Source organism: Rhipicephalus microplus, chromosome 8 (assembly GCF_043290135.1).
Source record: "Rhipicephalus microplus isolate Deutch F79 chromosome 8, USDA_Rmic, whole genome shotgun sequence".
Classification (NCBI taxonomy): Eukaryota; Metazoa; Arthropoda; class Arachnida; order Ixodida; family Ixodidae; genus Rhipicephalus; species Rhipicephalus microplus.
The window spans coordinates 15639111-15661996 of record NC_134707.1 but is presented as its reverse complement, the minus strand read 5'-3'; the positions used below and the strand labels follow the sequence as shown (position 1 = coordinate 15661996).

The following is a 22886-nucleotide window of genomic DNA, read 5'->3' as shown; positions in this document are numbered from 1 at the left end:
CGCTATAAGAAACTGTTGTTTTTTTTTGTAATTTTAGCAGCACTTGATCCTAGCAATAAAAAAAAATCTGCTCACATGGCTAACTCAAAATTATTTCCGTACGTTTTTTTTTTGTTCTAGTTCAAGTTCGAAGTTTTTTAAGCCATAAGAAAAGTACACTGTGAGAAAACGCTACATTACTAACTGAATTAGGCAATAAGATCATTTATTTTATTAGCAATTATGCATTTATTTTTAGATATATTTCAATAGTACGGCTTAGCACCAAAAAACCCAAATTCAGTTTTTCAAAAAAAAAACGAAGATAATTGCCCTTCTTTGCAGGGTATAAGGAAAGTCTTCCTCAGTGAATTGGAGAAATAGCATGAGTATCTCTGTAAATCCATCGTTCGCAAGGGGTTTTCATTAATCGAGCCTAGAAGGTTAGAAGCAAAAGTATTCATATTATCATTAATAATAATGAGTTTCTTTCCACCATACGCAGTTGGTGGAGGGGGTAATGATGAAAGCGACTATACGCTTGACTAAGTTCTCACTCCCATTATACCAGGGAAAAATTGTGAGGGCTGTGGATAAAGAGTTTTTTCTTGTGTGTGTGTGCCAATTGGATTCCAAGAGGACGCACAAATTGAATGATTCTAATGGGAATCAATGGGCATGAAAGGGTCTAAGTTTTCTAGCTGATTTCAATCTCCCTGCTGCATTTTGTAACTGCTTATAAAGGACTAGAGAAGCTTCTAGGTGCGAAATCGAAATATTACTCAAAACGATAACGAGAGGAGAACATGCGGCCTACCGTACCAGCATTAGAGGTAAGGCACTGCAACTGTAACGGCTAATCCTTGATTGGCTAGTATGTCCGACGAGATTGTCACATTTACCGTGGGGGCGTAATCTAAAGGAACTGTGTACTTAGGGCTTGGTGCATGTTAACGAACATCAGGTAATCTAATTTATTCCGCAGCCGCTAGCTGCGGTGTACCTCGTATTACATTGCTGTTTCGGCACGTGATAACGCTGAATTGATTTTTTCCAAGTGCATGAACTTCACTTCTGCGTTTCTTTCGTTGTCAATGTCCTCCCCCCCCCCCCAGGGGTTTTGTTGCTGTGGTGCTTCACTGCTGACATTAAGATCGTAGGATCGAATTCCAGCTGCGGCGGCCGCATTTTGATGGAAATAAAATACAGGATGTTCATGTGCTTGGATTAAGTGCTCTTTCAAGATATAATATTATATTGTTTGTTATGTTCCATAAGCACAATATTATTATAAGCGATGCCTAGTGAAGGGCTCTGGACATTTCGACCAAGTTCAAGTTCAAGTTTCAAGGATTATTCAACAACAATGCCAGTTTACAGAAAAGTGCGTACAGGATTGGTAATACACACAAGAAGCCTCAAAGTTAAAAACTGTCAGGGGGGCTCCCATACATGACGTTAATGGGAGAAGAAACAAAATATGCAACATTCAGCTGTTGCAGTATTGTCAGTAAGAAACAAAAAGCACAGTGTGAAAAACGAAAGTAAAAAATACATATATGTTTAGCAAGGCAAAAAGGAAAACTCTGAAGAACAAACAAGCGCAAGTTATATTACAAAACGTAAGGACAATATAAAATGTAGCAAAATGTTACCGCTACATTAAAAAGCAGTTGCTAATATGAAGACAACTGTTGCAAAAATATTTCTTTATTTGGTTTTTGAATGCATGTTTTGGGGTTAATAATTTTAATACGTAAGGAAGGGAATTCCACAGCTTGATTCCCGTAAATGTGGTAGTGAACTCGCCGTAGTTTGTGCGAACTTTAAACGGAAGGCGGTTATCAAGCTCAGAAAATCTAGTAATAATAATCTTTACAAGGCTTTCAACGACAATGCCAACTATATGCACATTACCGCGAAAAAGCCTCTACATCACAACTGATAACTTCAGCTGGAAGAGGGCATTTAAATTCTGATAAAGTGACGTTGCATTAGTTAAGAAATGACTGAAGTTCATGAGTCGAAGTGGTTGATTCTGTAGGCGAGTGTTGAAGATTGGGCGAGTTGTGTCGGTCTGCTCGGCCGTTTCTTCTTCCCCGTAATGCGCTATACCAGTTCAAGTATAATTCTGTAGGCGTTGTAGTTGGTTGAGGTGGGTCAAATATGTGTTACCCAAGGCTGATATGCAATAAGATAAAAATGGCTGTGAATATGCGCGTTAAAGAACACCTGGTGCTCTTTAACGTGGAATGACGTCACACCGTACAAGGACCTCTACCATTTCGCCTATATTCGAAATGCGATCGCCACAGCCAGAACCGAATCCGTTATCTTCGGGCGAGCGGCCGATCCCCCTAGACACTGATCCACCGAGGCGGGCTCTTCTAAGAACCTCAGGGGCTAGAAATGTACCGAGACTTTCCTATGGCATCTTGCTTAATAATGATGGGGCTTGTGAACGTAAATTCAAGTATGGTAAAATTTGCGTGGTTTTTAATGTAGCTCAAGTGGTCAAAACTTCACCGTCGTCACTCAATCGGGCACACGCATAATTTTACTGACATATACACATAAGTGGCATGATGCATAAATTAAACTTTTTCAAACATTTAGGTGTCTTTACTTCTTGGCCTCACCCCGCCGCGGTGGTCTAGTGGCTAAGGTACTCGGCTGCTGACCCGCAGGTCGCGGGATTGAATCCCGGCTGCGGTGGCTGCATTTTCTATGGGGGCGGAAATGTTGTAGGCCCGTGTGCTCAGATTTGGGTGCACGGTAAAGAACCCCAGGTGGTCGAAATTTCCGGAGCCCTCCACTACGGCGTCTCTCATAATCATATGGTGGTTTTGGGACGTTAAACCCTACACATCCATCCATACTTCTTGACCTCTTTCTATGGCTTTGTGGCGATATTGTGTCTGAAATCGTTTTCTACTGTTACTATAAGCAACAATATTGAAGTCACTAGAGAACATTCATTTTTGTCTGGGCTGTAAACTTACCTTGTTGGTCCGTAGATACATTTATAACTGATGACGGACCAGGTTTCCTTCGCCGACGGCCATCGTTGAAAGCATGTACAGATATCCTGTAGAGGCTGCCTGGTTTCAGTAGAGTGATGTTGAACGCAGTTTCGTTTGTTGTGGTCGTAATGGCGTGATTGCCGTCACTCCATGTAATGTTGTACCCACTTACGGGACCATTAGGTGCTTTAGGACGTTGCCACTTCACATCAATCCAAGTTGTGCCCAACGAATGGACGGTTAAACTTCTCGGAAGTGACGGAACTGTAGAAAGCAGTCAAATGCATCACTGACCAGCAGGAGCACTATGCTTCACACATTACATTAGAACCTCGCTAAAACGAAGTGGCGTGGGGAGGATAAGTTAGTTCGTTATATCCGGCATCTCATATAAGAGTAAAGGTAACATCGTTGTCCGAGTAAAATAGAAACTGAAATGCAACCGTAAAATAATGAATAGTGCACTTTCAAAGCGTACTAATTTCAACGTTCTGATATGCCATCAGAGTATTTCTTGCCTTTGTTGTATTGCGCGACTTTGTACTAGCCTATGATGACAAGCACACTTACTCCCAACGTCCGTGAAAAAATGTGCAGAACGCTTCTCTCCGCACATCGTGCTGGTGCATGACGATACATAGACGGCGTACACCTGATATGGTAGCAGTTTGACTGCAGTGTAGCTATTGGCCGAAGTGAAGGAAGACATGCTTCCATTCAAGGAAACGCAAAAGTGAGTGATATTGTATCTCGGGTCAATGGGGAATTTCCAGAACAACGTCGCTTGACGTTCTCCAATGGTTTCAACTTCAGGAAATGGCGGAAAAGGACCTGCGTGGAAACAAATGAAAGCAATTTAAGGGCGATTGTTGAACTGCGAGATGAAATTGCGAACCAAAATGTCAAAACAACACGTCCTTTCTTCTGATGGTCAGAAGTGAGACAGCTCAATAACCAATGTGCCAGTTAAAGCTACATGATACTGCATACTCATCCAAATGTTTTGCACCCATAATCAATGCGTCGGCAACTCACTATATTTTATTTATTTATGTAAAGACTTTCACTCTGTTTTAACCCCCTTTTCACCTGCTCATGCCTAGGTTAGCAAACTGGATATAGTCTAGTCAAAGTCCCAGCTTTTCCTGCACTCTGTCTCTCATTCCTCTCTCTATACAAACAATAAAAACCGGGATTAAAATTGATTGATGATGCTTACAGTTATTTTTGTATTATAAAGTACAATCTAAAACTGTGAAAAGAGCCGCGAATAGATATAAAACTCAGCTCTTTAACTGCTTATTTTTCTTACAAGGGCTATGACAGTATATTTCTCTCAATACCCCCCCCCCCCATCCATTCTCACTGCTTTAGATAACAAGAGTTAAGTTTCACTCAACTCCACCCGTATTCTAGAGGAGCAGGTGTTTAATGGAGTCTGTGAATTTTATTGGATTATTGCTAACGAATGTAATTGTAGCAGCTACATGGTTGCACACTAGTCAAATTTTTTTCCAGTTATGGTTTCGCCGTCAGATAAGTTCAATTTCTACTAATAACAACTCATATAGTGTCATTCGCCAAAAAAAAATTTAATCTCTTGTCACTACAGGTTTCGTATTAGAACAATTTAGTTTACCGTCTCCAAGAGTAACAAAGACTATTTCTTCTTCAACGCCAAACAACGTCAAATTATCAGCATGGTCAATGTTGTAAGCGGATATGTGTGCCTTGAAGTAAGTGAAATGGTCGCGCAGTTGAAGACTGAGTCTCTCCGTTTTGCCGTCAACGGTATGAACATCAGTTTTGTTATTCTCTTCATTGAATAGTTTCACAATGTATCCATCTATTGGTCCATTGGGCATCTGTGGCCGTGTCCACGTCAGGGTAACATCAGAGAAGCCTCTTAGATTTGATTGAATCTCCCTCACAGGTGAAGGTGCTGCAAGAAAAAATAAATTTCATTCAGTAAACATTCCTTCACGTTCCCGAAATGTTATGTTTCCGCTCAGTAGAGTCACTTGCACGTTTATTTCCAAGCAGAGCTGATGAAATAATGATAAGCTAAGTACACTTCTTTGTTTGAACTTGCTGTTGTGAATGTTATTCATTACTATAGCTGGCTTGTCTTGAAGCATCATAGCCCGCCTTTTAAATAACTTGGCCGGACACCATCACTCATCTTTTCTGCCATTTGCCCATCATGAGAACATTTTATTATCTTGATGTCTAACCAATTTTAGCATTGAAGTTCGTACGTTCTTACTTTTGGTTTCTGTTTTTACCTTCATCTATCAACGAGATTCTTTCCGCACTGAAATGTAGGCAAGGCCAGTGCTCTTGTCGCTGTGTACGTTTAGAAATGAAATAAATATGTTTTGAACAACAAATCATAGGTGGAAAGGGGCACTGTACTCAAATGTTCTGAAAAATTGTGTTTCGAATAAGGATTGCTATTTTGCTATTGCCTTTTATCTATAGAAATGCGGGAACGCCCGCGCTTATCACTACTTAACGTGTCATTACAAACTGTAGTACACACTCAACACTCAAGTGTGCGTTGATCTGTTATAGGCTTCGTGCTGAACATCGTCATAATATCTCAGTTTCAGTGAGCTTTTCAACAAGAACAGTAAAGGTGACATGGCCATTTGTGCATTTGCATAGGATGACGTAAAGTTGATTGTATTGATCCCCCCCTCCCACGTCCGGCAATCTTTTCTTCAAGGAAATTGAATTTGCACAGCCTCGGGGAACAGAGGCTTTGAAGGTGTTTCGAACCTCAAGTGGTTTTGCAGTGCTTTCTGGATTGGTGTACACTTTACCATTCAACTACGTCATGTGATGACGTCACCATGAAATGGCAATGTGGTGTCGTGCCGGCGTCATTCGGGGACGTCATGACGTGGTGAATTTTTCGCAGCACTGGTATTGACAGCGACGGTCATTCGCCGCGTTCGATGAGACACCCAAGGCATCAATAATGACACATTCGTGGTGTATGAAAGAACATACAATAACAACAAAAACTCACCGCCTACGTCGGTTGTGTTCCGGACAACTGTGGACAAACCGCAGTAGTCGGCGCAGTTCTGAATGAAGACATCGTACAGCGTTCCTGGATTTAGGTGTAGAATTGTGTGTTCAACAAATACGGCCTCTACTTTCATGTCGAGCAACTCGGTGATATCCCGTGCACTGCACACGTTGCACACAGCTCTCACATGAATCCGAAATTTGGTTGCGCCAGGATCGGCCAGCCACGAATATGTAAGGCTTGTCTTCGTAGAATTCGTTAGGATGACTTCACGTGGTGCAGCTGTGGACAAAGTTTAAAAAAAAGAACGAGAAAGAAAATAAAAATTTGTACAGTGGCTTGTATATAGGCTTAACTTCAAATTCATTTTTGAAATTGTCTTATGCCTTGAACAAACAATCTTTGTCGACAATATTCTATGGGATCACTGCAATGTAATGCATGAAGCGTAATCTGGAAAATATACTTGAGGTAAACGTTGAAAAACATTGTTGCTTGCGCCTTTGTTATTGCTCACAAAGTCTATATACTTCCTGTTAAAATTGCGATACCACCTACAGGATTTATTTAGCCCGAAGCAAAAAAAAGTTACCTAAAGGCGTTCAAATTTTCTAATTGACTAATTCTACTAGCTGACCGGCAGCACTGATCTTTGCATTTCCGATCATATCAGCCAACTGACCGACTAACAGACTCACCTACTAGAATCACTCACTCCCTCACTCCCTCACTCACTCAGCTGATCTTTGCAAAGTATCAAGAACGACACAAGAAAAGAAAAAAAACTGCGCGAAAAGAAAAAGATTCAGAAAAAGAAAAACACAAAAAGTGCAAATAGCATCTTCCTTTTTCTGGTACTCCGTCTATTTGCACTGTTTTATTTACGCTATGTCGTACCGCCATGCCAAATCATCCAGTGTAGAATCAAAACATTTCGGACAGGGTGCGCCGACAAGAAGGTTTCAGAGAAAAGAAGGCGTGTTTCAGTGTCCAGGCACCTGGGCGTGGGTGGCCACCTCACCCCGACATGAGAGTGGGGACGTAGCACAGTGATCAATGAAAGCCAAATAGTAAGATCCCACTTTCGGTACGTTTAAAAATTTCGATAGCAGCAGCACTTGCGCACTCAAGAAACCTCAGGTCACTTTAGTGATCGCTCTTTGACACCACAGCCGCTATCACGTTCCAATTGTGTCAGAGTAAGCAAAGACTCTTTTTCTACATTCATGTGAGAAGAAGGCACTTAAGGATAAGAATTCATTCTTTGAAAGGGATATTTAGTTGTAAAAAATAGTTATTTGAAATGTTTGACCATGCATAGGCAGAGAAGTGGTGAAGTTGTGGCCTTGTTCACTAAGGCTTCTGTTCCCCGCCAATACTACAAGGCTACTCTAGCACACAAAATTGGAAACCGTTCAAACACTCTGTTCTTATATGGCGAAATTGTCGTATCGCACTCCACGTACTAGCTGCAAGTGCAGAATGAGAACTGCGTTTCGTGTAATATTATTTTGTTTCTTAGGGGGGGGGGACAAAGTCTAACGTAGATGACTTTCACATTTTATCCATCAAATGAAAACTATTGCTTGCTCTCAGCGGAGGTGATAACAGGAGGGTGCGGGCGAGTGCCTCGATCGAGCCGATGCAACATAGCCATTATTCATGTGGTGTCACCATCACTAATCAACGGAAAAGAACTGCACGTTCTCTATAAAGAGTTGGTTCATGATGCAAGTACGAAGACAGCGCTATCATTGATAGCGTGCCATCGTATATTCAGGTATTCATTTTCTCTTCAAGCTCCACCTGTCGGCGATGCCAAAGTGAACGAACACTGCCATTAGGTATTGGTTTTTGGAACTTCATTACCGAAAATTGAAGCTTATATAACCCCATAGAAAGCTGGGTTCACATGATAGGGCTGATAATTGGGATCTCCATAGTGAGCCTAACATTGTTTGCTGCTGCTGATTGTCACGAGCAGGGACGCCATACAAAGAAGCTGCCACATCAGCGAATGGTGGTTACCCTTTTCCACGATCAATGGCGGCATGTGAATCTAGATCACTGGGTGACAATATACAGAGCATCGAGACATTTACTGCTTATTTACTAGATACCCTAAAGAATATGTATTTGTCATGACAAGACTTGCCTCACACATTTATTACTGTTAAGAAGTGCAATCCACTGAAGGTGTACGCAGGTCAAAATTTCCGGAGCTCTCCTCGACAGCGCCTCTCGTATTTGCATCTTGGTATTGGCACCTAAAACCTCAAAATTTACTTCTATTCCTAACCAACGCAGGCATCCTGGTGTAAATATACGTTGAAAATTATAACTAATCATCCACAGCCAGCTGAACAAATAAGCAGATCTAACGCATCAATTCTGAAGAACAGGTACACTAAGCAAACAAGTATTACGTGAAACACATTTCACATGACATTCTTGTTTCTACTTCGAACTACTTGGTGCGTAGTGTGTCTCTCCATACGCAAAAAAACACGTTTACTTGTAACTGAATATTGTACATTTTAGTACTGTCATGGACTATGTGTATAGTTTTACAGCGTGTATGATGTTCGTGTGATTGCACCTTATAAGTGCCATATGTGCCTGGACTGCATTCTGTGTTTCTGTTTCGTGGGAGTAGCCAGCGCCATAGAAGGCGCTAAAATCTCCTGACGAACATGTAGCTAGAAAATGGGTGAATAAAAGTACATACCAATGCCACCAGTGGCTTCTTCGAATACTGTAGCCAGTCCTTCCTGGCGTCCACTGTCCCAAGTTGCAAATGCATTGACCGAGCAGTTCAAGTGGGCGAGCTGTTCCTTCACGTCCAGAAGGACACTCATGTTTTCAGAGCGATGGTATTCAGCAGTCCTAGATTGGCCGTTTGCTTCGTTCTTGCAGGTCATCGTGTAGCCGTCAATCCGCTCAGCAATGGCAGGCTCGTCCCAGGTGGCTGAGATTACCGTTACGTTGACCAACGTGTGGTTGAGGTTTCGCACAGGACCTATGTCTGTAAACGATTGAACGGGTGGATTTTTAGTAGCCGTGCTGCCAACTGCAGTTTGTGTAGACGACGCGCCCAGCTTATAAGTTCCTTTATTTAAAGTGGGGGCCCTTTCTGCTTGATGAAACACTAAAATTGACTGTCGGCGTATGTGGCGTCAACATGAGTGATACTAAAAGAATGACTCCACGATGTTGTGATATGATGTCATCTTGACGTCTTGGTCGCCAAAATGTATGGCGTAGTTGTGACGTCGTTATAACATTGTCGCGGGTGTGGAAAGGTTTAGTCATTACAATAGACAATTGAACGCGTCTGCTTAAGCAGTACTCCACGTATGCACGGCTATCCATGTCGATGACTGGAGAGTGCGCAGCGTACCACTGAATTTTCGCCGCTGTTGGCGCTTTCTTTCACGCTCATAGTACTGGTGCTCCAAAAGCGAAACTGAGCACGCGAGGTGTGGCCAAAATGGACGAAGCTACATGCGAGCGCTCTTTATCGCAAGACGTGCTGCATACAGCGCGAGTGCGTCGGCATATCGGGCCGACTCTTCGCGATTTGAGGATGCCCGCATTGACGCCTTGAGCGAAACCATGCCGCTTCCATCGCTGTTCGTCGGGGAACACTTCGAAAGCTTTATGCATTTCATAAGCCCGAAAACTTTGTGATGAAATCTTCGGAGGCATCCGCCTCTTGCATGGTCAACGATGCCACCGATTTCACCCCAGACGAGCAGTAATGGTAGTAGTGCCGCTTCGTGTGAACCCACCGGCAATAAGATAAGCGTAAGATGGGTCTGCCAGATATGCCGAGGTGCTCTCGTTCTCTGCAGCACGTCTCCTGGAAAGGCAGCAGTGGCATGCAAGTTTTGTCTAATGTTCTGCCACGTTTTGCCATAGCTTGCGTGCATCATTTCACTTTCGGTACGACTGAGAAATGGTATCCGACAAACTTGTCTTCTTGAATAATTAGGAAGGATGGGCAGCATGTACCTCCCTCTGTTTTTTCCCTTCTCCTGTGAGGTGGCCCATGCTTTTGCATCAGACTCTTTATGAAAGGTTGCAGGGGCATCGTCGAAAGATTTCTTTTTTTTTCGGTGTGTAGAAGGGGCACCACCTTGATATAGTCATTTTTCGCTCTGTATGCCATTGCAAAAAAAAACAAATAGCAGGAGGAGGGGTGCGGGCCCAGTTTACAACAGTAACGTCAAGCGAACGTAACATTTGCTTCAAGCCACCACGGTGGACTCCTGGTTGTGATGTTTTACTTCTGACACGATAGGTAATCAATTCTAATACCTGCCGTTATAGCCACTTCTTGATCGAGGCGACATTTTGGATGTCCATTTGTTCAGATTTAAGCGTACGCCATTAGAGCACCGGGTGGTCAAAATTCCTATCGTGATCAAAAATCACATCGCGTTCTTGGCATGTAAAACTCAACCAATGCATAGATTTCTGTGGAGATCGGTAAAGGTATCAAAAAGAAAAAAAAGTCTTAACTTCCTAACCCCACCAATAGTGCGCGATGTACTCACCCATGGAAAACGTAGTCACGTCCTGTTCGAACACTGGACCCACACAGGTCATTCCGTAACGAGTCGCCTGCGCAGTTGTGTCAACCTCGTACAGCGTTCTCGCATTGAGTCCAGTGATTGTGAACACATACTTGTCGCCATCCACAATGTAGTCGTTGCAGCGTCTCTTCGGACCTTCCAACGGGCACACGGCGATACGTATTTGGTATTTCCACTCTGTTGTCCATGTAATTTGCAGCGCACTAGATGTCAGCGCTCTCACAACCGCAGAGTCCACCAGGGGAACTGAAATGAGAAAGTAAACGAGGTTAATTAGTACGCTCTCGGAGACCACGTTTATGTTACAGCGGCGACTGAGCGCAAATATGTACTTTCTGCATGATCTCGGACGTGGTTCTTAATTAGGTTCCCCTGTATGATTGCAAAAAGGTAATTACCTGCCCTTTCATTTACGGGTCATTCGGGCAAATGAACCACATCAAAGGCAGTTGGTTCCGAGATTGTGTGCAGTGTACTACAACGTGGAAAGTAAGCTAATTTTGCATTTAAAAATGTCTGGTATTATATATATATATATATATATATATATATATATATATATATATATATATATATATATATATATATATATATATATATATATATATATATACTTAATGGGCGTTTGTGTGTGTGTGCATTAGTCATTAGAACATCGTATAGCATTGCTGCTACTATAATATTCTGCAGCTGAGATTAGCGGAGGTGCCTGCATATCATGGGCTCCTGCTACAATTACATGTATCAAGTTGTTAGTTGTGTTTTATAATGCGTTTCGGTTACTTTTAACGCGATGATTACAGTGCATGTATAAAGTGTGACGAACAGGCCGCATTGTACGCGATGTACGCGAAAGGGTAGAGGCACGCGTGGTTAGTATGAGATGCACGCTAAGGAACCCCAGATTCGCAAAATTTTCGAAGTTGTACACTATTTTTTTTGATAAGCTTATACCGAGGTTTCGTGACGTAAAACGCTATCAATTAATATTAGTAAAGAAGCGGTGAGGAAGACCGGAGAGAAACTGCGTCAAGAAAAGCTCTACTCGCCGCATATCCCCTCACATATAAGTATATATTTCATTTCATTTCATTTATTTTCTCTCAAGGCACTGGGCATTACCGAGAGGAGTGGGACAACGAATATCAATAAGTAGTAAAACAAAACAGCCGAATTAATAAATTATAATGCACTTTCAGAAATGATTGATTTGAAAGCGTTGGCGTCTGTGATTGAAGCGATCGATGCGGGAAGGTGGTTCCAGTCAGTACATGTTCTAGAGATGAAAGAGTTGAAGTGCTGATTCATATGGCAGAAGGGAACGCCTACCTTGTATTGATGGTCATTGCATGCTGATATGTAGTATGACAGTATAGGTAGAACGGAGTACATAAAATTGGAGATATAGCAGTGGGCAGGTCATAAAGATGATAACAACGAGAGGAAGCTAACCATATGGTATAGCGCGGTATGCTACCCCGAGCTGGAGTGCAAAAAACGAGATTGGAAAGAGAGAGCGACGAAAAAATTAATAAGTAAGAGATGTTCCGTCATTCTAGAGACGTGTGTTGACCACGGCACCAGCTAGGTCCAACAGAAGTTTTATTCGAGTGTTCACAAAGCTGAGACGTACCGTAAGGAAAAGTTGTGACGTTGGCTGCTACTGTCGTGCTGTTGACAGAGCGAGTGGCATCTTTTCGTGACGCCCACATTGACAGTTGGTATGTATTTTCCGTCGGTCCCACGTGGAAAGTGTACGCTCTGTTGTCCCTGGCCACGCTTGCCTTCTGACAGGTCGTGATTCCGGCCATGCACATCTGAAGCGAGAACGACGTCGCAGATTCATCCGAGTATGACCACGTGACGATCACCGTACTGTCGCAGCTCGCCGATGCGCTGAAGTTCGTCGGCGCCTCTGGTGGAGTTTCAGGTAATGGTAGGCCAGGATTTTCATCCCCTGAAATCAGTACAAAAATATTGAGGTGGCAACGTATTTGTGGTGCAAAGACGGTGAAAATAGTGAAACGTACTGGCTTTGTTCTCCTTATTTCCCTCTTCTCAATGTCACACCCCGCCGCGGTGGTCTAGTGGCTATGGTACTCAGCTGCTGACCCGCAGGTCACGGGATCGAATCCCGGCTGCGACCGGCTGCATTTCTGACGGACGCGGAAATGCTGTAGGCCCGTGTGCTCAGGTTTGGGTCATGTCAAAGAACCCCAGGTGGTCAAAATTTCCGGAGTCCTCCAATACGGCGTCTCTTATAATAGTACGGTGGTTTTAGGACGTTAAACCTCATATGTCAATCAATCAATCAATCAGTCAATCAATCAATCAATCAATCAATTCTCACTGTCAAATTCCTTTCCTTTTCATTCATTATATTGTAGTATACATGGCTCAGCTAGGTTTGCCCTTTCTTCTCATTTCTTTCCTTCTTACCCTCATGTTTTGCCTCCCTTTGCTACACTATGCTGTGCATGGCAATGCTATGCTTTCATACTCACTCACTTCTCCTTTTCTTTGTTAGACTTGGTATATTTAGGCCTAAACAAGCACGATTAGGTTTACCTAAGTTAGCATTTCTTATGTTTATTTATTTAGGCCTACTGAGGTATATCATAACTACAAAATACCTAATTGAGTGTAATTATTTTTACTTAGGCCTGACTTGATAAAAGTTAGCGTAATAACATGATTACGCTCAACTTGCGTCAACGAGGCTTCACTTGGATGTTAAAGAGCAGAAAATGGTCGAAATTTACGGAGCCCTCCACTACAGCGTCTCTCATAATCACATCGTGCTTTTGGGATGTAAAACCCTAGATATTATAATCAGGTTAAGCACTTGCACAGTTCAAAAGACAGTGGCACATCGCTGTTTTGCATCACGTAGGAGTAACGACACCTATATTTCTTCTAATACAACCCATGCGACTCCGTGGAAGTTGTCCAAGAAGCTAGCTCAGCAACATTTGTTTGATTAATGTACGCCCTGCATTTTCGTTAGAGCATTTGACTAAAACAAAAGCAGTTATCTCAATACCGGAGTGGTGAGGTATTTTAATGCGGATATTTCCTTGTTCAGCTGTCCACATTTGCTGATAGGTGCTAGTTCTCTGCGAATATGCCTCGCTGAACTGTACACAACTATGTCAAAAGTGTTACGTCTACGAGAGGGGTTTATCCAGAGCCAACGTAACGGTCGACTCGACGGTATACAGCAGTGAACGCGCACCAGCGAGCTCTTGCCACCAACCGAACGTCCTCTTCTTCTGCCACCACCATGTTCCCCGCTACACAGGTGCACATACCCAAATTACACATGTGGTAACAAAAAGGAACAAAAGAGCAGCTGGCGTGAAGCTATCATAGATATCATCTGTTACGTTACAATAAGTCGTCCGAGTCAGTACCGTACACGTATGTAGGCCCCTACTTTCACTACCAATCGATACTTCCTATTCATTGTTTCACTACTGGAATGCACTTCCAGTAATTTAAATCACTCTCCATTCCCACGTCACAAGGCACTTGCGGGTTAGCGTTCCAATAACAATAATTTGTGACGTTTTACTCATAAAAACTGCGACATAATGGAGGTGCGCCATGGTCGAAGACTCCACAAATTTGGTCATTTTGAATTTACTAATGAATTGACTTCGCACATTCAACGGACATCTAGATTTGCGCCTCCATCAAGTAGCAGCCACTGCGACCGGGACAAAACCTGTGACTTTTGGGTCGGTAGCTGAACACCACAACCTAAACCCACAATGTAATACCACATTACGGACAGCCTAACTTCTCTATGTGCTCTGTTACTATTTGTTGTTCTGGAATGACTGTTCCGCGCCGTGTACGTGATGAACTGTTATGGAAAGTTGATCTAATTTGATTTTTTTTCATTTATTTTGGCCATACACAAATACAAGGTTTGCCCGCGAGGTAAGACAAAAGGAGGACCTAAAACTCATGACAAGGTCTCGCGGCACTGGGGCAGCAGAAGCAACAGATCTAGAAATAGTAAATCATCTTTGTAACATAATAAATAAACAGGAACATAATCATTATTTTAGCAAGCATGTATACATCGATTACAGTAACAAATAATGACATTATGGACATATTGTAATAATGCAATCACAGTAATAATTTAGTACAAAGGCAAGAAAACAATAAATCACACTATAAGTAATTAGCTATACCAGTAGCAATAATATTATACGATAACGTGACGCAGTCAAGTCATATTCACCGCGCTACGGTAAACAAATTTGTACAGCATACCTGCGTTCGGAGCAAGAAAAGTATTTAGTAATGATTGTTTAAATTCTCGAATATTTTGGCAGTTTTTGATTATTTTCACAACGGTAAGATACGTCGTCAATAAATACGTCGTTTCATACTCGATGGTTTGCACGCCGTAGCTTGCCCTGGGTGTCTTTGTTACTATTGATGTGTGGCTTAAACTGTATCCTGTGTCTCGACTGAGGTGCTGGTTTGAAAATACCTTGCAGTTACCAGATACTTCTTTAAGTAGCCGAATGCAGATATTTGCTCTGGTATAGTTTCTAACGTTAAGAATTATACAGCACGCCATTGGCATAATCACCCCGCATCATCACCCGCCGCTATCCTAGAGGTTTGGGCGCTTGAAAGTTGACCTTCATGTTGCAGGATCAAATCCCGGTCACGGCGGCTGTATTTCCAATGCCGTTGAAAGGGAAAATGCTTGAGGCTCGTGTACTGAGATTTGGTTCATGTAAAATATATTCAGGAGGTCCAAATGTTTTAGCCCTACCGTACAGCGTCTCTCGTAACGATATTGTGGTTTTGTATCGTTCACCCTATATAATTATGAATCTTTACACTGTAATATTTCATTAGACGTGCAAGTGCAAAGGCAGACTGCTGAATGCCAAACCGATTAAAAATAGTTGTATCTTCTGCAGCAGTCCTTAGTTTATACGACCAATATACATTATTATCACCAGCTTGATTACGCCCCCTGCAGGATGAAGGCCTCTCCCGTATTCCGCCAGTCAACTTGGTCCTGTGCTTGCTACTGCCACTTTATATCCGCAAAATTACTACTCTCATCTGCCCACCATACTTTCTATCTCCCCCTCACCCGCTTACCTTCTCTGTAAATTCAGTCAGTTACCTTTAATGGGCAGCGGTTGTCCTGCCTACGCGCTACGTGCCCGGTCCATGTCCAATTCTTCTTAATTTCAACGATGATATCCTTAACCCTGGTTTGTTCGCTTAACCGCTCTGCTCTCTTCTTGTCTCATCAATTCTTGTCTATCGATTTCATTTCTATCGATCGCTGCTTCGTGCTCAATTTAAGCTGAGCCCTCTATGTAAGCCTCCCGTTTTTCGCTCCATAGGTATGTACCGGCAAGATACAGCTGTTATATACCTTCGTCTTGAAGGATAATGGCAATATACCAGTCATCATCTTACAATGCTTGCCGAGTGTGCACCACCCCATTCTTAATCTTCTAGTTACTTCAATGTCGTGCTTCAGCTCCGCGGTTACTGCCTGTCCTGAGTAGACATAATATTTTGCAACCAATACACATAATTGATCTCGGTTGAAACTCAAGATGTCTGTAGCATGAGTGATCATGTCACAGTGCACACCAAGCCAGCAGCGGTAATACAGTGCTTACGTGCATGACACCTCACTTGAATGTTTCATGTTTATTTTGGGCCACAGCAGTCTTATTTTGATGGAGGTGAAGAGCAAGAGGGCCGTATACATTGCGGTATCATAGCACGATGAATTAATTTGAAATGAATTCAGACAATTTTGCAACAAGGTTGCAAGGAGGCCCGGATAAAAAGCTTCGTTGAGCAGCTTGAGAGGAACCTGGCCATCTCATACACTGAGCTGTTTCAGTAGTTGAAACAGAAACATCTCATATACATGACGCAATAACGAAACAGTAAAAGAAGCAACCATGGTAAGAAAAATTGAACTAGGGTATTATGTAAACATTCGTAAAATTAGGAAAAAATAACAAAAAGTGGTTGAACCTATGGCAGCGCAAGCAATCACTTATATGTTACGTAGCCTTCCTAGAGACAGAGTTGACACATCGAGGGCGTTTTCTTTGTGTGATTCATTTAAAATAGTCTGCAAACAGATCTGTAGCATTCAGTCACCATATAGAGTTCAGTTTTCATTAACAATCAAAGGTTCTAAATGACGACATTTATAAAAACAAAAATGTTGATGTAAGGGTCCTGTTGTGCTAAAGCGTTATCATTCCTAATATGTCCCGATACTGCAGAAATTTCCGTGTGCCTTCTCTAGGGCTTATTTGGTAACCATATTGCCGATTTCTAAAAAATAATTCAAGCGCGAACACATGACCCGATCACTAACACACGCACACACTCAGGCATCAAACACACACAGCGCCCACTTCCAACTGATTTATTCATAACTCGAAGGCTTGAGTATATACACAACACATGACGTCGTCTACTCCATACCCTTATCCTGCGGAAGAGTAAACACTGGCCAAACCGAACGATGTATTAATGACTGGTTAAGGAAACATGCCCAAAATTTAACAAAAGGAGACGACATGTATATTTGCGCACCTGGTTGCACATGTCATCTCGTGTGGTTGTGACGCATGATTCTCTGAGACAAAAAATTCTGGGCATAAGCGCAAGTAAAACTGCACGTGAAGTGTTAGAGGCCTTTTTATTAAAAATAAAGATCATTACGTAATCGCCCCTTCGCTATTATTGTTACCAAGTGAATTCCAATTTATCGCTTTGAGGCAATGACATTGATTAACTGTACGTAGTGATAATGTATGCTGTTGGCGTTCTATGGTGTAAGTGTGCACAAGTGTCATGTATATATTCAAGCCTTCGAGCTATGATTAAATAAGTTGGAAGTGAGTGCTTTGTGTGTTTGATGCCTGGGTGTGTGCGTGTGTGAGTGATTGTTTCGTGTGTTCGCGCTCAAATTAACTTTTATACCGGTGTCACACTGGCACATTTAATCGCGATCAGGGCGATCTGAATGAGTTCTCTTGATCGCGATCAACTTTATGAACGCTGCTACACGGCCCAAGCTAATCCGGTTCGAGCTTGGGTCAGATGAAATGCCCCAGGTGGCATTTGCGTGCCGTAAAACGTGCCACTGACAAAACTCGACGTACGGTATATCTATAGCCCCCTTTATCAGCAATGTTATTCGTGCAAGAACACCTCGAACCTCAAAAAGTTTACAGACCACTAATATAGTCATTTCATAATTCCAACACGCGATAAAATTTTCCTAGCGCTTACCTGTATGGCTGTGTGATATTCTTAAACTTAGCTTTTTTTTCTGATGACCCCACTCGTAGCCGTGTAGTCGCAGCGAAGCGTCAACCTCGTTGTACGCGCCAGTGTTTCATTTCTGGCGTCTCATGTGTGTTCCAGTCACTCCTGCCAGCGGTCCATTACTGTAAAAATCTCTTTATTCGACTCCGAAGTGCGCGTACGTTGTGACGCAGTCGAAAGACTTGCGACACTCAGAGTCAGATTGCTTCTAGGTGCTTCAACAGCTCCGACGGAGCGTGAGTTGAACTAAGCGCTGAAAGCAATGGTTGTCTGCTTGTCGTCTGCTTGCCGTCTGCTTCTCCCATAACTACATGCGGTCGATGCGAATCCTAAAACATGCAATACTTTAGATATTGTTTAAATTTAAACAGTTTAGAATTTGCTTTTTTATAAACATCTAGCTGTTTTAAAGCGTTTTAAAGCTCAATTTTCTCTATTGTGCTTTCAACAAGCTGAACTAGGGGGTGCAGACCATAGATTTTTCCAAAATTCGCTAGAAGGCACTCTGGCGCTGCGATCGTTCAGCGACCATGGGAATGATGGGTAGTACACACATTTGATTGATATATATGTGGGGTTTAACGTCCCAAAACCACTATATGATTATGAGAGACGCCGTAGTGGAGGGCTCCGGAAATTTAGACTACCTGGGGTTCTTTAACGTGCACCCAAATCTGAGCACACGGGCCTACAACGTTTCCGCCTCCATCGGAAATAGTACACACATTTGCCTAGTCTTTGTACTACGGATGGTGAATCGTACTTGCGGCTTCGTTTATTGCTGGTTACGGTTTTGTTTTTAAAGAAAGAACGAACCCTTTTGGACTTAATGACTTGATTCGATATGGTAAGCCTAAAAGAATAACATTGTGAAGTGCAAATGGTGAACATTTGCTAATTTATGTTTTTGTGAAAAAACAACTTCAAGCCACACGAACACACACGGAGCCAGAAGCAGGCCACAAGTATGAATATTAGATGAATGTGTGTACTGCCCATCATTCCCATGCTCGCTGAAGCGCCGTGTGTTGCAGCTCCCATAGACACTAGCGCCAGAGTTCCCTCTACTGTATATTAAGAAGCTCTATGGTGCAGACGGCAGCAAAATCACTATCTCTGAGGCAGATCGCGATGCGCGGATCGCGATAGTCTTGATCCCGATTACGCCTAATCTTGAATAAAAGGGACCATGTAGCAGTACCTAATCTGAATCGTGGTTAATCCGGATCAACACTGATCGCGATTAAATGTGCCTGTGTTACGCCGGTATTAGAAATGTTGTACCAACTAGCCCAACAACAAGTTATTTTGCAGATCTAAAATTCTGCGCGTGAAACCGAAGAATTATAATCATATCACTGCACACAAAACGTTAAAGCATGTGTGAATTGTCAAGTCGAGGAGCGGCTCTCCTAACGCATGACTAATGACTGCTTTCAGCTTTGTCTCCGTCAGGTCGACTTTCTTTTTCGTAACGAGTGAATCGAGAAGACATGTATTTTCGTACTGGTGTCTCTGCGAAACGTTTCCTCGCCTTCATCTTTCATTTAACACGGCGTTTCTCACAACTTCGCGTACGAAACAGGTCAGCCAGGCCTTTTAAGCAAGGAAATGAGATTGCAAATACGTTTTCGTTCAGTCGTGCACAGCCAGCGCTAACCTAATAAGTCTTGTTACACATAAAAGTAGTCTGCCAGCTGTCGCAATATAGTTAACGAGATACTACTTCGAACAAAAGCAGGTTAGTACAGGGTAACTGCGCGACAGTCCGGTCGTGTCTTGCGTAAATAAATCTCTTGGGCCGTAATAATTAACAAATTAAATAGGCAAATAAGAACTAATCTTAAGAGAGTATACACCAGCTCCTCATCCTATCCAAAAGCTCCGACTCGAGTTAACAAAGTCATTCGTATCATCGACACGATTCCTCGTCAAACAAGTCTGTTTTAACAGAGAGACGTTGAGGGCCAACACCAGGGAGTGTCGTTAGTATGTTACCTAAGTTTGTGCTTTGTTGCTGTTTCGAAGTGTTCCTGAATAAATGACAAATACTAGCGGTGGAATTTTAATGATATCAAAACTGTAGGAAAGCTTGACGATGTGATCACTGGGTTTAGAGCAGCCGCCTGATTGATTTTTTTATTACTGTTGCTGAAAAATATCCTCCTGATGATTTTTGTCGTTCTGATCGTGATATATAAACTAACAACAAGCTTATCTATATTTTCACGATCCAAAATATGAGTATGAAAGGCACCGTAGTGGAGGACTGCAAAAATTTTGGTCATCTGATGCTCTTCAACGTGAGCTGACATCACAAAGAACACTGGCTTCTAGCGCTTCGCATCCGTTAAAATACCACCGCTAAGGCAGAATTGAATCAGTTACTACGACGCAAAGGCCAAGCACTGCAGCTAGTGTACCACTAAGGTTAGCGTGACAGAGTGAATTTTTGCTTCGGTTTTGCATGACTTGAGTGTGGCATGTTTTCTAGTCACGACCACCACTCAGTTTTCTTGCACAGCAAAAACGAAACTTTGTAACCAGTTTGATCTCTCTGTGTGTGATGGTATTTGTTATGTGTTAATCAGTGAATATATTATAATCATCACCCAGCAACTTGTCAGGCGAATGGCTAGGTCAGGCAAATAGCTAGGTCAACATCACATTATTTTATTGTAAAATTATTCTCTCAGGCTCCCTCTTTCTCTGCATGGTCTATATAAAAATAATCAATGGTGTTTAGCGTTCCTAAACTAGATATGAATCTTGAAAGACGTAGTGAAAGACACCGCAAAACTTCGTCCACCTGAAGTTATTCAACGCGCAAATTAATCTGAGACGATGGGTTTTTAGCATTTAGCTCGCATCAAAATGTGACAGGGATTCGATCAAGGGACCTTCGGGTCAACCACTGCGACATTCAGAGCACTCACCTCCTGCGATCAAGCCAGGATGAGAATAACGAGGGCCAGAAGCAGCATCACTACTCTGTCGGTAGTAGTAAAACCATACGATTAGACATCGATGCAACTTCTACATTACAATAAAAGCAAAAAAAAAATCACGTATTGCTGCTCACCTTAATGTATGACTCGTTGCACAGACCTTGCTGTTCTTTGGCGATCAACGTCAGTATAGCGAGTAGCTGGATCCTCCTGTGCGTGCTCATGTTGAAGTTGCGTCTCGCTGTTCGCAACAAAATGACGTGTAATGCGAGAACCTCGGACATTTTTGTAGGTTTTGGAACAAGTGCAACGGGGTTATCACTTTCACTGTGCGTTTTAGTGTATAAATAGCTATGTATACATGCGGTGCCATTTTTAAACAGCTGGTATAAACGTCAGGGTGATAGGCGCACCTGTTTAACATAACGTCCCGTTGTTGTGCCAATTTACAAAAAAAACATGGCGTATCTATCTCGATGTATGATGTACGGCCTCGACTTCGGGCTATCAGAGATGATGAGGGTTGATAAGTGGGCTATTACTGATCAGCTCCTGTTTGCTTGGAACGCTGCATTGTTGACTCAAACGTGTCATTTGCACGTACTCGCGATATATGGTCATCACATCCTAGGGCGTGTGTCGATCGCTGTGCAGAGCCATCGCAAACAAATGTTATCGTTTTTTGTCGTCTGAGCAATCACAGCCCGGAAATACCAGCTTACACGCAATGCCTAAATAGCGCCTTAATAAGATTTAAGTCAGCGAGAACAGTTAAGGTGTCGTCAAGGATAGCAAGGAGTAATCAGAGAACGGGGTTACCCTTGAAAATGTCTGAAAGTACAACTTCAACGTAATTTTTTATTAGTATAAAACACCCAGCTTGAGACAGGTGTATATTATGCAATCGGTATACAAAAGTCTTGGCTTGTAAATACAAGCGGACTCTAATTAGCGGAAGTGCCTGTGGTACGCTGCTTCATTTGACTCAAACATGACATTAGTGCACATTCGCCATATTTCATAGGGAGTACTTCGATTGCAGCGTAAGGACTTTGTGAACGAATGCGGCCATTTATTGTTGCCTCAACAACTGCAAAAAAAAAAATACCGGCTTATATGAAAAGTCTAAACACAGCAATATTAGGGTGATTGATTTTTGTAGAAAGTATACAGGTGTGTTGATTTTTGTGAATTGTTGCTAGTACCTTTGTCAAGCTGCTTCATAGCACCTTTTTTGTTTTTGCCCTCGTGTTCGTTATCTTGCTGCAACGAATGCCAAATAAACTGATTGAGTGATTTGTTGATTTAATGACGCAAAAACTAGGTTTGCGTAATAGGTCTTTTTCTTTTTCTTTACGCCCCACCACGGTGGTTTAGTGTCTAAGGTACTCGGCTGCTGACCCGCAGGTCGCGGGATCGAATCCCGGCTGCGGCGGCTTCATTTTCCGATGGAGGCGGAAATGTTGTAGGCCCGTGTGCTCAGGTTTGGGTGCACGGTAAAGAACCCCAGGTGGTCGAAATTTCAGAAGCCCTCTACTACGGCGTGTCTCATAATCATAGCGTGGTTTTGGGACGTTAAACCCCACAAATCAATCAATCATCAATCATTGATCAATGGCTGATGGGTGCCTTTTGTGATAACGTGGTGCTCGGCGTGACAAGTGATTCAGAATGCTATATTAAACATGGCTGTATAGTGACTTGAACACGCGCACTTGAATGAAGCGTAAATAAGTAGTAGAGCATAAAATTAGCATAAAGTTATCACAGTAACAAGTGGTGGGGTGTAGAAAGATTGGCTTTACGGCAAGTAAAAGTTGTCAAGGATAGTAAAGAGTTATCATATTACCAAGCTAATTCTTGTAAATGTTTTAGGTCTAACTCCAACAAAGTCTTAGAGAGCCCAAACTGAGTACTATTTCAAAGAGGTCGTGTATTGACTAGCCTT

At 42.4% G+C, this 22886-nt stretch overlaps 1 protein-coding gene across 1 annotated transcript in view; it reads right to left on the bottom strand.

Annotated features, from left to right (window-relative positions):
* LOC119165217 (uncharacterized) overlaps positions 1-22886 on the bottom strand; it is a 99951-nt gene that overhangs the window by 4737 nt on the left and 72328 nt on the right. Inside the window, exons 20-26 of the mRNA XM_075872501.1 lie at positions 12271-12594; positions 10599-10883; positions 8768-9064; positions 6037-6321; positions 4642-4944; positions 3573-3860; positions 2982-3266 (exon numbers count right to left, since the gene is read on the bottom strand). Coding sequence (XP_075728616.1) covers positions 2982-3266; positions 3573-3860; positions 4642-4944; positions 6037-6321; positions 8768-9064; positions 10599-10883; positions 12271-12594 — 2067 coding nt within the window. The remainder of the gene's footprint in view (positions 1-2981; positions 3267-3572; positions 3861-4641; positions 4945-6036; positions 6322-8767; positions 9065-10598; positions 10884-12270; positions 12595-22886) is intronic.